This window comes from Petaurus breviceps, unplaced genomic scaffold (assembly GCF_028583685.1).
Source record: "Petaurus breviceps papuanus isolate PSGF00001 unplaced genomic scaffold, PetGlider_PUasm1.0 207, whole genome shotgun sequence".
Taxonomy (NCBI): domain Eukaryota; kingdom Metazoa; phylum Chordata; class Mammalia; order Diprotodontia; family Petauridae; genus Petaurus; species Petaurus breviceps.
In genome coordinates this window covers 21,142,555-21,157,367 of record NW_027185850.1, presented here as the reverse complement: position 1 = coordinate 21,157,367, position 14,813 = coordinate 21,142,555, and the positions used below count along the sequence as shown (strand labels likewise).

The 14,813-nt window shown below is 49.4% G+C and overlaps 1 protein-coding gene across 1 annotated transcript in view; it reads right to left on the bottom strand.

Annotated features, from left to right (window-relative positions):
• Positions 1-14,813, bottom strand: part of LOC138164941 (ubiquitin carboxyl-terminal hydrolase 24) — a 151,523-nt gene that overhangs the window by 58,124 nt on the left and 78,586 nt on the right. Inside the window, exons 22-31 of the mRNA XM_069092923.1 lie at positions 14,673-14,813; positions 14,473-14,526; positions 11,002-11,117; positions 9,988-10,054; positions 9,766-9,876; positions 7,660-7,758; positions 7,403-7,573; positions 5,696-5,781; positions 2,688-2,781; positions 1,533-1,688 (exon numbers count right to left, since the gene is read on the bottom strand). Of these exons, the coding sequence (XP_068949024.1) occupies positions 1,533-1,688; positions 2,688-2,781; positions 5,696-5,781; positions 7,403-7,573; positions 7,660-7,758; positions 9,766-9,876; positions 9,988-10,054; positions 11,002-11,117; positions 14,473-14,526; positions 14,673-14,813 (1,095 nt within the window). The remainder of the gene's footprint in view (positions 1-1,532; positions 1,689-2,687; positions 2,782-5,695; positions 5,782-7,402; positions 7,574-7,659; positions 7,759-9,765; positions 9,877-9,987; positions 10,055-11,001; positions 11,118-14,472; positions 14,527-14,672) is intronic.

Here is a 14,813-nt window from a genome sequence, read left to right as displayed (position 1 = left end):
CAAGAGGGTCTGGGGGCAGAAGAGGACCCTCGGCCTGCCAACATCTCAGCTGAAGACTGTCACCAACAGCTCCCCTTCTCCACTCCTCCAATGTTTTCCTGCACACTCTTTCCCTCATCTCTGTCTCAAAAGAAGAGATGCCCCCAAACAGAGCTCTCTGGCAGACCCCATTTCCCCTCACTCTCACTTAACCTTCTAATGGCTGCTGACCTATTACCTGAACGCTAGTCTGAAGCTGAAACTCACTCCATCAACCCACGCCAGTGGGCTGGGGGGCCGCAGCTTGCCCCCCCATTCTCTGCTTCTGACCTCATCATTCCAGCAGAACTGCTCTGCCCCAAGTCACCAAGGACCACTCAGTTGCCAGGTCCAGCGGCCTTTTCTCCATCCTCATCTCCTTGACCTCCCCCCAGCCCTGTTCTCCTGGAGCTTCCTCTGGCTCACCCCACTGTGGGTGCCCCCAGGGCTCTGGCCTGCATGCTCTTCTCCTCAGCCCTGTTCTCTGCTACTACAATCTCCTCAGCTGCCATGGATTCAGTTACTGTCCATATGCTGAAATGAGTCTCAGCTCTACATATCCAGCCCTAACCCCTCTGATGACCTACAGGCTCACAATCCTAACTGATGGGAGGATGTCAGCTCACACAGCTTTCACTGGACTTCTTGTAGACTCCATCCCCAGCACATCGTTCTCTTTCCCCTAAATCATAACCCCCATGCCCCGTCCCTGCCCCCCACTGTAGAGGCTGGTTCCCAGGCCCGAGTTACCCTGAACTTCTCCCTCCCAAAACCCAATCTGGGGCCAAGGCCCTCCATTTCATACCGCTCATGCCCATTTTCATAAGGACACCCAGAGTAAGAATGAAACAACTAAGATAATTAAATACTTGAATTAACCAGCTTCTAAAGTGAGAGTGGGGCAGCTAGGTGGTGCAGTGGAGAAAGCACCGGCCCTGGAGTCAGGAGGACCTGAGTTCAAATCCGACCTCAGACACTTAACACAAAAAACTAGCTATGTGACCTTGGGCAAGTCACTTAACCCCAACTGCCTGGCCTTCCCCTTCCAAAAAGAAAAAAAAAAGGAGAGAGCACATACACTAATACCTGTAGGAGAATTCCCAAGCTGAGAAGCTATGTTATAAAAGCAAGAATGTTCACAGACATGTGGGGTTGGAGTCACCCAGTATTCCCTTAGGAACAATAGTGTTACATGGCAGGGGTGGTGCCGAGGACTGGAAGCTGAACCTCCTGCTCCAGAGCCATGCCGCCGAGTCCTGCCATAAGCTGGCTTCCTGCCCGCTCCCCAAGCTATCAGGCCAGTATGGCCAGCACAAGGAGAGGTGTGGGGCGGCTAGGTGGCACAGTGAATAGAGCACCGGCCCTGGAGTCATGAGGACCCGAGTTCAAATCTGGCCTCAGACACTCGACACACTTACTAGCCTTGTGACCTTGAGCAAGTCACTTAACCCCAACTGCCCTCCAAAAAGCAAAAAAAAAATAAAAAGAAAATTAAGAAAGAAGAGGTCTCCTACCTCTAAGTTGTAGAGTACTCTGAAGGTGGACATTCCAGGGGCAAAAGAGCGAAAAAGACTTTCCAAAATAGAACTGGCACTGGGTTGATGCTGCTGCTTTGAAGACAAAGACGGAGATTTTGAAGACTGAGAACCCGTTTCAGACAGCAACGTTTTCTGAGGGAAAATTATAGAAATAATTACAAGTAGAAAAGTCAAGAGTTTTATTTTACAAGTTCTTTATGTCTTTTTAAACGTAAGTAACACAAATCAAACAGTTTTAACACCAATAAGATCCTGAATGGCCACAAGCCGATGGAAGAAAACCTCGGCTGCATGGCCACCTGCTGCTGAAAACTGTGGCTGCTCGACGTGTCCAAACACTCCCGTCGCGGCTGGCGAGGCCCAGGCGCTTTTTCTTCATCCTAACGTGACCTCATGAGGGGAACTCATTGTAATGCTGCAAACTTACAGCTCGGTCCTCCTTGCCTTCTGTGTTAAGGCTAGACAGTGGCAACAACAGGTTTAAGACTTAGCATAAACCATCCTCAATGAAATCTGAGTTGAATAAAATAATTTCATGTTTCAACAAATTAGAGGAGAGAGAAAGGGAAGTGATGGCTAGAGATGCTCCATGGGCAAACACCAGCAAATTTCCACATCCTGCAAGTTACCTGGGACAGAGAGTTCACACACTGAATAAGGTGAGAGCTCTAAGACAGAACTTAAAAGAAATTTAGGGTCCGATACAAACAAGTACAAGTGACTTTCTAACAGTATAAATTATGCTGTAATAGAATGGGTAAAAACCAAGATTATATAGAATTTTGATGACACAAAGAACGTTTAATATATTAAACTATGAGTACTAAAGTTTAAATGGGGAAAAAATTGGGTTGAAAATCCCATTGTAGTCACAAAAGATACTCATGTTAAAGTTGAGATTTTTTTCTCAAAAATGCCACAGGAAAACTGCTAACTCTTTAAGGTACTAAAAATTTATAAAAAGGAAAAAACCATAAAACGACTGTTACATGACTTAAGTATGATGCCCCCCCATAATAATTTTATTATCAGTAGTTTGAAGTTCTCCTGACAATTATAAAATATCCTAGAACAGTTCAATGAGAAATCTCCTGCTATATGGGAATACCATGCCAACTTCATAAAATATACCTTTCGTCCCAAAGAATCAAGTTGATCGAGGGCTTCCTGAATGGCCGGGTCAGTAGGGATCAACAATAACAGCTTTCGGACACGTAACGTTATCCTGCAAAGTCACAAAGGTCAGTCTGTTGTGTGTCAGCTATGGCTTAAGTTAGGAATGTTATATAAATTGTGCTTATGTAAGTGAAAAATACAGAAATGTCCCTCAGCCCTCTTTTTCCTCCTGCTGTGATGGTGGCAGAAGATGCTCAGAATCACTTTCTTATGGCAGGCATAAATATTAATTTAGCTATGAGAGCTCTCTCTAAACATGGCCAGCTGCCCACTGATGGGTACATGGACAGACAAGAGGTGCTGAATCACGACATCTGCTGGTCTGGTTCCAAGATTCTCCTGGGAGAAATAAGCAAAGGGGTCAGCAGGATGCCTTCGTGCATGCCCCCCATGCTCTATCACTCTTAGGTAGCATTTGTGAGAAATCCAGCGTCCAGGGAACTGCAGCAAATGCGCTGGTGTCTGTGGCAGGAGATGACACTACGTGGACCACACTGCTTGACAGCCACAAAAGGAGCCTGGGGACAGGAGGCCAGCAGGCAGTCAGCCAGAAAACACAATTCAGGAGAAAGTCAGGTTTGGGATAGGAGATAGTAGAGATCATGAAGATGGTCTTCAAAAAGAGCTGGGCAGTGGCAGGCACAGTCTGGGGCAAATAATGTCGCCAGAAATGGAAGGGCTATTTCATCAGGAAGGAAAGGAGTGATGGCTTATGAAGGGTCATCCTCAACCTCGCTGCCTGACTGCCAAGATTTAGAACAAAGATCTAAGTCATTATCAAAGCAGAAGACTAGAAATGAGATGATGCAGCACCCAACTGAGAAAATCCCAACCTGCTCTACTGAAATAAACCAGTACAATTAAAAACAGGAAACAGATTTTAAAAAGACACTGACAGACGATGCCATTTCCTAAAGAAGTTTATCTGTTGTAGTGAATCAATCACCACAACAACTGATCAAAAAGCACCTTGAAAAACCTTCAGCCAGATAGCACATGATGTGTCTGAGAAGCGGAGAACCAGGGCCGCCGAGGGCAATGACAGCTCAGCACACCAATTCATTTGTGCAGGTTTAAGGGGCAGGGTGACAGGAGACTGGGAGCAGTATTACCTCATAAAAAAAGGAAAGCTGTAGTGGGAAAACAAGGTGAGAAGAAGTCTTTTATGGAAATCCCAGTAAGCCAAGTCATCTTAGGGCACTTAAGAGTGAAGCTGAAAAGGGCAAGGAACATGAAGAGGAAAAAAAAAAACATCAGGACTCTACTCTCTGACTCCTTAGGGGCCAAAATAGAAGTGGCACTGAGAAGGGAGACAGGAAGAGCCCATGTACCATCTCCATTGAACTCTCTCTTGGTATTCCCAGGCTATCAAACGGGAGCGGCAGGGAAGCTTCTGAGGGGGTCAGTAAACAGACTCTCAAGATAAAGGAAAGGGAAAATAAGACACATTTGGAAGAACAGACCTCATTACTGGAAAAAGGTGACCAGCAAAATGTCTAACTGCCAAACCAAAGCCTAAGTTCCCTCTTCTGTAAGACTTGTAATAAGAACAACGTGTGCACATGGCCAGTACAAAGTCCCAAGGAAGCTCTCCACAGGGCACCAGCAGGCTTTCATGAGCTGGACTCCCCAGCAGACAGACCACATCCTGACTGTCACGCCCATGACGGAAAGAAAGGCGCTGAGGCTACAAATCCTGCTGCCCTTCTTGTCTGTTGATCCTGACAAAGAATCTGATCTACTAGAACCCAAGTCTGCTTTACGAGGCTCCTTAAAAAGGCATCTTCCGTCAGTGATACACAGCTGTCTTGGATGAACTGGATTACTGCCATGAAGTGAAGCACAGAGCAGGCCAGCAGTCTGCCCTGGGATTCCCTACAGAACACAAAGTGCCCAGGATGTCCCTGTCCCTACATGGTCTTCTGCACCAAGCTGTGGAGTACTGTACAACCTTAGAACGAGACCCAGTATCACTTGAAACGCTGAGTTTAACCATTAACACAGAAAAAAAAGCAAGTGAAAAGCCCCTACTGTCTTCAGATGGGATGTCTGCCAGCACACCTGTGTTCGGGACAGACACTGCATGACAACAGGATGTGCCCAGCAGCGATGGAGAGGGGGCCTGCCAGCCTTGGGGAAGCTACCCAGCACTGCCACCGAGCTCAGGTGTCTTCTCAAAAATTCCCCTTGACCATCAATATTCTCCTAGTGATGGTGTAGGGCCGAGCCATGGAAAACCATCGTCTCATAGGATCGTGGCTTTTACAACTAGAAGGAAACCTAAGAGGCCACTGATTTTCTGCAGCTTATTTGACAGAGGAGGAACCATATGTTGAGGTCAAGAGACTTGCCCAGAATCACAGCTACCAGTAAGTGTGTGAGGCCGGTCCTCAGTCATGGCCAAGCTCCAAATCAGAGCTCTAAAGAGTGAACACTGACCGCTGGGTCAGTGGAGAGGGAGGCATCAAACTCTCTGGCAACAGATTAAAATGTGAATGGGAAATGTCTAACAAAATAAATAAAAATGAAAAGGGAAACCACAAATGAATGTTTCCTAAGTCAATTCGCAGTCTGTAGGGATGCATTTCTATTTGAGTTTGATGTACCACCAAGGGTAAACATCCTATTACTATGAAAAAACACAGGGAGAAGCTGTATCCATGAGCTTTTAGGGAGGGTTATGATCAGCAAATAAAGTAGGCATGACACGTAGTGAAGGTGAGGGCTAAAAGATGTGCCTGCGGCTGACTGCGATGTCGAGAGATCTGAGGCCTCTCTAAGCCCTAGCTGGCTGGAAGGGCCCAGCAGACGTTTTTAAAAAGATGCAGACAAAAGCAGCTAAGGATAAAAAGGGACACAGGCACTGGAGGGGTGCCTGCCCCCAACCCCCCTGAGACTGAGGAGCCATCAAAGTCCCTCATGTGAAGGACAGTTCCTGGTGTCATGGACACGTGTTTGTTTACCTGGGCTCCTCGAGGTTGGCAAGCTGGTAGAGCATGTCAAACACGTTGCACACAAGTGCCATCACAACGCCTGGAAGGGACTTCTCCTGAAGACAAAGCACAATACAGAACTCTACTTCACCAGGGATTTCTTTTCTCCTCCAAACAAAAACACTAACTCTGACAAACAAGATGCCTGAAGAGGGCTGCCCCCAAGGCCATTCAAGCCGCCACCTCCTCCATGGGGCAGGACGGCCCTGAGCACACCCGAGGGTGCGAGGCATCTGCTCCACTGAGACTCGGGGAGCTGCCCAGGCCCTTGGGAGAGCCCCCCTATCATGGCCCTGGGGGGGAAAGCACCCCTATCACAGCCCTGGTCGGGGGGGGGGGGGGGAGAGAGAAGAGTGTCTGTACTGCAGCCCCAGGCCCTCAGGAAAGCACCTCTATCATGGCGCCGGGTCCTTGGGAAAGCGCCCCTATCACAGCCCTGGGGGGAGAGCGCCCCTATTGCTGCCCGGGTCCTAGGGAGAGCGCCTCTATCATGGCCCTGGAGGGGAGAGCGCCTCTATCACGGCCCTGGGACCACAGATGCAGAGTTGGAAGGGATCTTGTCAGGGGTCCAGTCCAATCTCTTCATGGAGGTGACGCGACTTGCGTGAACAAAAAAAGGACGAGGCTGTTTGGACTCAGGGCAAGCATCCGTCTGCAGAAGGCGCTGCTCCCTTCAAGCTGTCAGGACTGGGTGGTAGTGTGTTTACTTTACAGATGGGGAGACATCTGAGGCCCTGTACTTTCATCAGAATCAAGAACCCAGTGAGCATCACCAGGTAAACAGAAGCCTGCATTCCACTCCTCAGTGTCAAGAACTGCTAGCCCTCCCTCCTGGTGCTGCAGGCTTCCACTGGTGGTGGGGAACCAAGGCTGGGACATGCTGGGGACTGAGGTGGAAACAAACAACTGACAATGTGCCCCCTTCTCCTCTCCGTGCGTCAACAAAGGGTGGAAGAACAATGAAAGTATCAAAAAGCCGGCAGCCGAAGGAGCGCCAACCACATGCCTTGGAGAGCCGACCAGGGTTGCCTGGAAATGGCCAAGGTTATGAAGGCGACTGAAGTCTAATGGCCATACAGGGTATGTCACATCCCAAATGGTGAGGAGAATTGTGCCTGCGGCAGGAAGACCCCCTGGGGGTCTCTGTGGAACTTTTCGAGGCCAAGCCTGAAAACTGTGTGCACAGATGGCAGACACAGCTACCTTCTGCTGAGGGTCACCCTGATCTTGTTGCGTAACAATGACAGCAAGTGAGAGGAGCCCTGGGCTTGGGTCTGCCTGAGATGTGACCCTGCCTGTTTCAGTGTTAGATGGAGCATATTACAAGAGACAAGCCACCACCAATTCCTTCTTGGCTGCCCCCTGGGCTCCCAGGGTGAGAGGGTGAAGTCTACCTTGGGGCAGCAGGACCGTGGATGAGTCCTCAGAAGCTGGAAGGGTCCTCCTGAGGGCCTGCAGGGCCGCCATGAGGACCAGCCTCGCTAACCTGCCTGATGGCTAAAGACCAGCAATGCCTCTCCTCCCCAGCACTTCTTTGGGCAATGTACAAAGGCCTCAGAGGCCCTGAAGGATTACGGCACAATAAAGAAAGGTGAGAGAGCAACTGAGCCTCTCTACTCCTGCGAGTGAGGATAACCACATTTGGGCAATCAGAGAGAAGGAAGGGGGGCACTTCACCTGCTCCATGACGTAGGAGGAGCTGAAAACGCCGCCGCTGCTGCTGGAGCTGGTGGAGGAGTCCGCGGAGCCCCCGGAGGGGGTGCCACTCCCAGACGTCTTCACTGTGAGGGCCTGTTCCTCAGAAAAGCCCAGCTGATGGAGCAGCTTCTGATCCTTATTCACTGTGAGCTACACAAAACATCAAGCTGTAATTATCTGGGGAAAGACAGTTCTGATGTACAAGAGAGAACCAAAAGCTGCTTTTTTCTACCTACCAGACTGTCATTTGCAAATATCTGTATGTTATCCACAGGAGAATTCAACTGCTTTGCTATCTTCCACCTGACACTGCCTATGGTTTCATTACTATGAGCCTGAAAAAACAATGAGACACACTGAGGTGAGAGCAGGTGACGGAAGTCTCTGTCCACATGAATTCGCAGCCAGCATCACAAGGCACTAAATGATCACAACAGTTTTACAATATTAAAAACACTTCACAGAACTGAACGCCTCTTTGTGTTGGTGATTATAGTCAAACAAATACTTTTTAAACATGCGCTATGTGCCAGCATCATGATAAGCGCTGGGCATCCAACGAACAGCAAAGCTCTCATCCTCAGAAAACACACAATCTAGTGGGGGGATGCGGTTTTAGAAAAACCAGGAAAATAAAGAGCGCTATCAATGCCCTGCTGTGGACCTGAACTCTAAACAAGGAGAATAAAAACAAAGAAAACCCTAACTCAGCACCGCTGAGGAAAATTAGTTCAGAAACTCAAGTTAATTTTAGCAAGGATGAGAGAACATACACAGAGGACATGCGATCACATACAAACATGAAGTTACCACAAAGGCCCCAATCCATCAGATCTTCTCCAAATGCACTCACTGCCCTCTCCTAGGGTCCAACAACCATTTCCTTGTGCTTGTTTCCTGGTCCTTCATGCCCCCCACAGGGCTGGTCCAGGGCCCATCTTCACTTTCCCCCACCAGCCCCCCCCCATGGATTCCACAATCACCATCTCTATGCAGATGAGATCCACAACTACACAGCAAATCTTAGATTACGGGGCTGGTCAGCCATCACTAACTGCTTCCTGAATGTCCCCTAGCTACCTCAAATCTGGTGCTTTCCCCCAAACTGCCTCTGCTTGCCAGCTTCTCTATTCCTGCCCGGAGAACCGTTCTCCACCCTCCCCGTGCCCCAGGCTCACAGCCACAGCGTGACCCCTGACTCCTCCCTCACGGTAACAGCCCCGTATACAGCACCATCTCTACTCATCCATGTATAACCCTGGCTCAGGACCTCATCACTTCTCACCTGAACAACACCCTTATGTTATGTCTCTAGCTGAATGATTCAGGATCAGTCAAAAAGTATTTATTGGGGAAAAAACAAACAAATAAGCATTTACTGAATGCTTACAATGGGTCAGTCACCATGTTAAAAGATGGAGATAGAAGTACAAAGAAAGAAAGACTCCCCACCCAACGGTGTGATGAGTACATACAACAGCAGAAACGTAAAGTGAAAAAAATCAAATCTACAGAAAATACATAAAGGGTTGTTTGGAAGAGAAGGCACTAGCAGCAGAGATAAGGAAAACTTCCTACAGGAGACGATGCCTGAATTGTCCCTCTTAAAGGAAGGAGAACCATCTAAGCACATGAGATGGCCAGGGAAAAGATTCCAAGATGGGTAGATGGGCCAGTGAGGCTGCGTTTCACAGAGGCATCAGGAGCTGACTAAACAGAGCATCTGTGTGGGAAGGATTAGAAGGAGAAAGACTGAGGCAGGAGACCGTTCGGGAGTCTGCTGCGACAATGAAGGCCAAAGGTGCCAAGGGCCCCTATAAAGCATGCAGTCTGAAATGCCTAGGGAGAAGTGGTGATGTGGGAGGGAAGCTCAGGGATGCCAAGCTGGCCATCATTTGCAGATAATGTGTATAACCAATACATAAACAATACACCCAAGGGATCTGATGGGAAAAGGGGGAAAAACAAAAAAAAAAAAAAAAAACCCAGGGGGGGGGGGGGGGGGGGGGGAGGAGAAAGAGACAGAGACAGAGAATGGGGGAGAGACAGACAGAGACAGGGACAAGAGAGGAGAAAAGCATCAAGGACAGAATCCAAAGTAAAAGACCACCCTGACTTCATTAAAATGAGTAGTGCTTTGTGATCGGCACTGGCAGGGAGCTCTGAGGCCCACACCTGCCCTGCTGGGGACTTCCAATGTCCTTCCTTTTCAGGTCCAGGGCAGGGAATTCTAAACCTGAGCCTGGCTTTTCATAGAGTCATCTCCTCGACAAGCTAAAACAAAATGCTTGCACCATCATTGAGATAAAACAAAAAGGGCTTCAGAACGGAACACAACACACCTCTACAGTGAAGGTATCTTTGGTTGATTCGCACGTCACACTGAGGGTCAGAATATGTCCGTGGAATGAGGCGCCGTGAGGTAGAATTGTGCGAGGAACAGAATAAAGGTCCTGAAAAAGGGACAGGTGAGAAGACCGTTAAGGGAAGCGAGCAGTGCGGACGAAGAATGCGCATCTACACAGCAAACCATCTTTGCCTGAGAGCTGAAGGGCGTCACTGACCTCAATGGTGATGACATAGCGCTCCGCCAGCAGAAGTAACCTCTCAATGATGACAAGCTTAGTAGACCTATGGATTTTGGGGAGGAAAAAGGTTTTTGGGAACGTTAATGACTGAACATCAAGTAAATTAATGCAATTCATTCAAACCAAGCCTTTCTAGCACTTAAACTCTCAATGAACAGAATCTGTGATCTCAGTGATCTGGAGAGCTTATCTTAAGGCCAGCCCTACCAAGAGGAAAGCCTGCAGTGAGGACCCAATGACCGGCCCGCCCAAGTTCGCTGGGCAGTCACACTTCCAAAGCTGCAGTTTCAAGCCTGCTTTTGCCCAACTTCTATGAGAACGCAAGAACACCATCAGTCTCGCAGCCTGACCGTGACTCCCCAGTCGCAGGCCTGATGCCCGTGTTCCCAGCTCTGCGTCCTCGTCTATCTCCCGGGGCAGCAGGAGCTGTGAGCGGAGGAGGGCTGGGCAAGAGGGCAGCACGCTGGGCATTCTCCCCATCCAGGCGCTATCACCAATGCCTAGCACAGTGCCTGGGGTGCAGCAGGCACTGAAAATGAATGCTTACTGATCAGTTCATGTTTCAGGTACAAGGGCTCTATGTCACCAGAACCTTAAATCTCCCCAAAAGACATGACTTAGAAATCATTACCCAAGAGTTTCCATTGTTGAGGCTACTAGATGGCACAGTAGGGAAAGTACTGGGCCTGGCATTCAAAAACCTGGAATTACACTCCAACACAGATGCTTATGACCTGTGTGACCTTGGTTAAGTCATTTCACCTGTCTGCCTCAGCTTTCCCCCTCTGCAAAATAAAGATAACAATAGCACCTGCCTCCCAGGGTTGTTGTGAGGATCAAATGAGATCCCATCTGTAGGGAGCTCTTAGTTCAGTGCCTGGCACAGAGCAGGAGTCTGTAAATGCTCCTCCCGCTCCCTTTCCCGCTTTGCGATGAAAAGCCTGCTGGTGACGCTCTGCAATGAGAAGTCTCAACGCCCACCGCACTCACCTGTACGGAGACTGTACTGATGTCGCTACAGTGGGCATGGCTGTCGCCGTGAGCATTTTGGTTGCTCTAGTCACAGCATGGGTCAAGGTAGGGCCACCAAGTGCTGAGCTGGCTGCCTGCAAGACAGTGGGCACCCCACTAAGTACTGACACCAACACAGCTCGCTCAGCGGTACTGATGATGTCCACGAGGCCGTGGACAAACCCCTTCTCGTCTGGCCTGGGCCTCAACAGTGGCCACGGCCTTTCCATGAGGCCACATGACTGCATGCCAGTGGCAAAACCCTGCCTGGGATCAGAGGCAGGGCAACGAGGTCTTTACTGCTTCTCCTTGCTAGTGGGGATATCCCAACCTCTTCCTTAAGAAAACCAGGGATTAGACAAAGGTTGGGACTGCCAAGACCCAGCAGGACTAGGAACACATCTGCAGGACTGTAACTGGTACTGGAGGTCTAGAGAGAGCGTTCGGCCAAAAGTGGAGTAGCCACCACTGACACTGAACAGTGTGGTTCTACTGGGTCGAGAACCTGGGTTTCAAACCCAGACCTGATGCTTCCAATCTTCAGATCTTGCTATCTATTCCAAGTTCCCTAATCTTGCCCAGATAAACCAGATCTCAAGGTACTCAAAGAGCTAGGAGATGTGACCGTCAGCTCATCATTAGGAATACCATGATCAGTCACTCAAAGGCACTCTGGCACTGGAGAAAGGCAAATGAGTGAAGAGAAGGGAATCCCCCAGTGAGGACCAGTGAGGCTGGCCCTGATCCCAGGATAAGCCCCAGAGTGGATGACGGTGGCAGGGATGGCTGTGCAGAGCCTGACAACAGATGCAGCGACCGTCCAGAGGAGGCTCCCGCCACACTAACACGAGAGTCACGCTCTGTATGGGCAGATCAGGAGATGCTACGACATCAAAGCCTTGGATCGACTTTAGGTTGTTTTTCTGGTAAATATGAAGGGAGGTGGCTTAAACAAAGCATTAGTCTTTAGCCCTACCCACTCCTTGTCCGCCTGCATAGGGGCTGCCACTGTGACTTCCCTAGCCTGCTGCCCGCCCCGCCCCACATCCCCACTCCATCTTGCCCCCCTCTCTCTCCTACCCTGGGCTCTTTCCCTGCTGCCTACAAAATGCCCACGTCTCCCTCATCCTCCAAAAGCCCTCCCCCGATCCTTCCATCCCCGCTATCACTGTCTCCCTTTCTTACTGTCCGCCTTCCAACGTCCTCATTCCACTGACACCCTCTCCAAAGCTCCCAAAGATCTCTCCATGACCTCTTCTCAGTCCTCATCCTGTGCCCCCCTGCAGCCTCCGACACTTCCAGGACATCCTTGTCCCATCCGCTCCTCTGCTGATGTCCCTCCAGGCCACAGGCCTCTCCTCTCCTCTCCTCCCTCGATACTGTTTCCCCTGGTGATCTCCTCTATCCTCCATTCAGCTCCCAAAGTGATTTTCCTAAAGCACAGACCTGGCCACATCTTCCCCCTCCTCAGTAAATCCCAGTGGCTCCCTAGCACCTTAGGATCAAATAGAACTTGGTGTTTAAAGCCCTTCATAACCCACCTACACAGACATACCCACACCCCTTTCCAGTCTTCTTACACCTTCCTCCCCACTCAATACTCTTGGATCCACTGCCACTGACCTCCTGGATGTTCCAGAAAGCAGACACTCCTCCTCCTGGACACTCTCTTGCTGCCCCCAGGCCTGGAATGCCCCTCTGCCTTGCCCCAACTCAAACCCCATTTCACAGGAAGCTATTCCCAGCGTCTCCTCATTCCACTGCCTTTTCTCTCTTGAATTCTTCCTACCTTTGCTGCAGACAGCACGTTAGAACGTACGCTACCAGAGGGCAGGGACTGTCTTTTTTGCATGGTGCCTGGCACACTCTGGTGGGTTTAAGTAAAAGCTTCCTGACTGGTTCAGAGCTCACTGAGTGGTTGGGCACAAAGAGTAGTCATTAACAGCTCAGATTCAATTTGGAAGGAGGTCTCATGGTGTGGACGAGGCCATGCCCTGCTTGATAAATGAATGAATGTACAATATCATACTGTGTGTATGTGTGTACATACGTACACACACACACACACACACACACAAATATCAAGGAATCTGTTATGTGGCTACTAGAGAAATCAATCAAGAGACTGATCGTGGATGGAAGGTGCTTCTGTGCCTTCTGGGCTGGGCAATGGACAGAGTCCTGTACAGTATTATCTCGTTAGGTCCTTACAAAAGTCCTTGGAGATAGGGGCCACAATGAGCCCGCTTTCTAGCTGGGGAAGCCGAGGCAGGCAGAGACTGCGGGACATGCCAGGTGCTGTGCAGCGACAGAGGGCCAGGGTCACCTCCAGGCTTGGCCCTCTCTTTCCAAGGCTCTCTATGCTTTTGTAAGAGTCTGCTTCACTTAGGCTGAGGGCGCCTTTTTGATCCTCCCCTTAATGCTAACGCATTCACTATCCACTGCAGATTTGTTTTATTGGCAGACAGGCACTGATGAGAAGGGAGGATTCAAAAAGGTACCATGAGCCTAAATTAATGGTTAAGGAAAATAAAGATGAATTTTAATTTAGGTTCAAAAAGGTACAAGCTGACTAGATTGAGGTTTGAAAAAGATCTGGGCTATGACCCACGGGCAGCCCCCCTCAGCGGAGGAGGGCCCCCGTCTCGGCGACTCCATGTGCTTGTGATGGGTTTTGGTTTTTCTGCTTTCTCAGCATGATAGAAAGGGAAGTGGGAGGTAGGTCATTTGGATCTGAAAACCAAATCAAATCATCAAAGCAAGAGACTCTGCCTTTCTACCGAGCACACAACACATCCTCACTAACTAGACCTCGGAAACAAGAGGGGGAGCAGGCTCTCCTGACGGCACCCCACTGCACCTCAAAGGTACTCGGTGTCTGTGACAGGGAGCCGTGCAGGTGTCACTGACCCTGGAAGCGGGCGGCTCCTGGCACCTGAAGGAAAAGGCCCAGGATTTGCTGCCAGATGACTGTGAGGCAAAGGATCGTCCTGCCATGACTACTTGTGTGACCTGGCACAAATCACTCGCCCTTTTGGGTTTTAATTTTTTCTTGGTAAGAAGAGAGGAAGGGACCTGATGACTTTAGTTCTAAAGCCTAGGACAGAGTCAGCAGGTAGGGGTCTAACTACTGGTGTTGTTAGGACATGACCTTGAGGAAGTCCACGCATCTCTGAGCCTCTGTCTCCTTATCTATTAAATGGGCATGATTACCTACCATCTACCTCATGGGGCTACTGCACTGAAAGCACTCTGCAAATTTTAACGTGTGAGTGACTGCCACTGTGATTCCATTCAGAGTGTGAATGAGTGGGTGTAAAATGTGTGTGAAAACTCCAGGGGAAGCAGGGACAGGGACAGCAAGTGGCCAGGCCAGAAGCTGGTCCTTGGGGGGTAGACCCGCCTCTCCTACCAACTCAGATCAGGGGCCAAGGGCTCCTGGATACTCACTTCTAGGCGTGCATAGCAATCAGCAATGAACTTCCTGTGCAGTGACACGGAATCCTAGAAGGGCCAATTAAATGGAAATTAGCACTCTGGTGATACACCAATAGGAGAAAGCCATGCTTGAGGACCAAGTCCCAAAACAAAGTAAACCAACCTCCAAGAATGCTGAAGAAGAGAAGCAGTGCCCATCCCTCAACACCCACCTTCTTTAACCTTGGGTTCAGGTTAATATAACTGTAGCTTATGATCAGCTGAATGGCTTCATTAGCTATTTCTTCATCAGGAGACTCCATGGCAATTTTCCAAATAAAATCCATCCCAATCAATTCCAGCTTCTCTACATA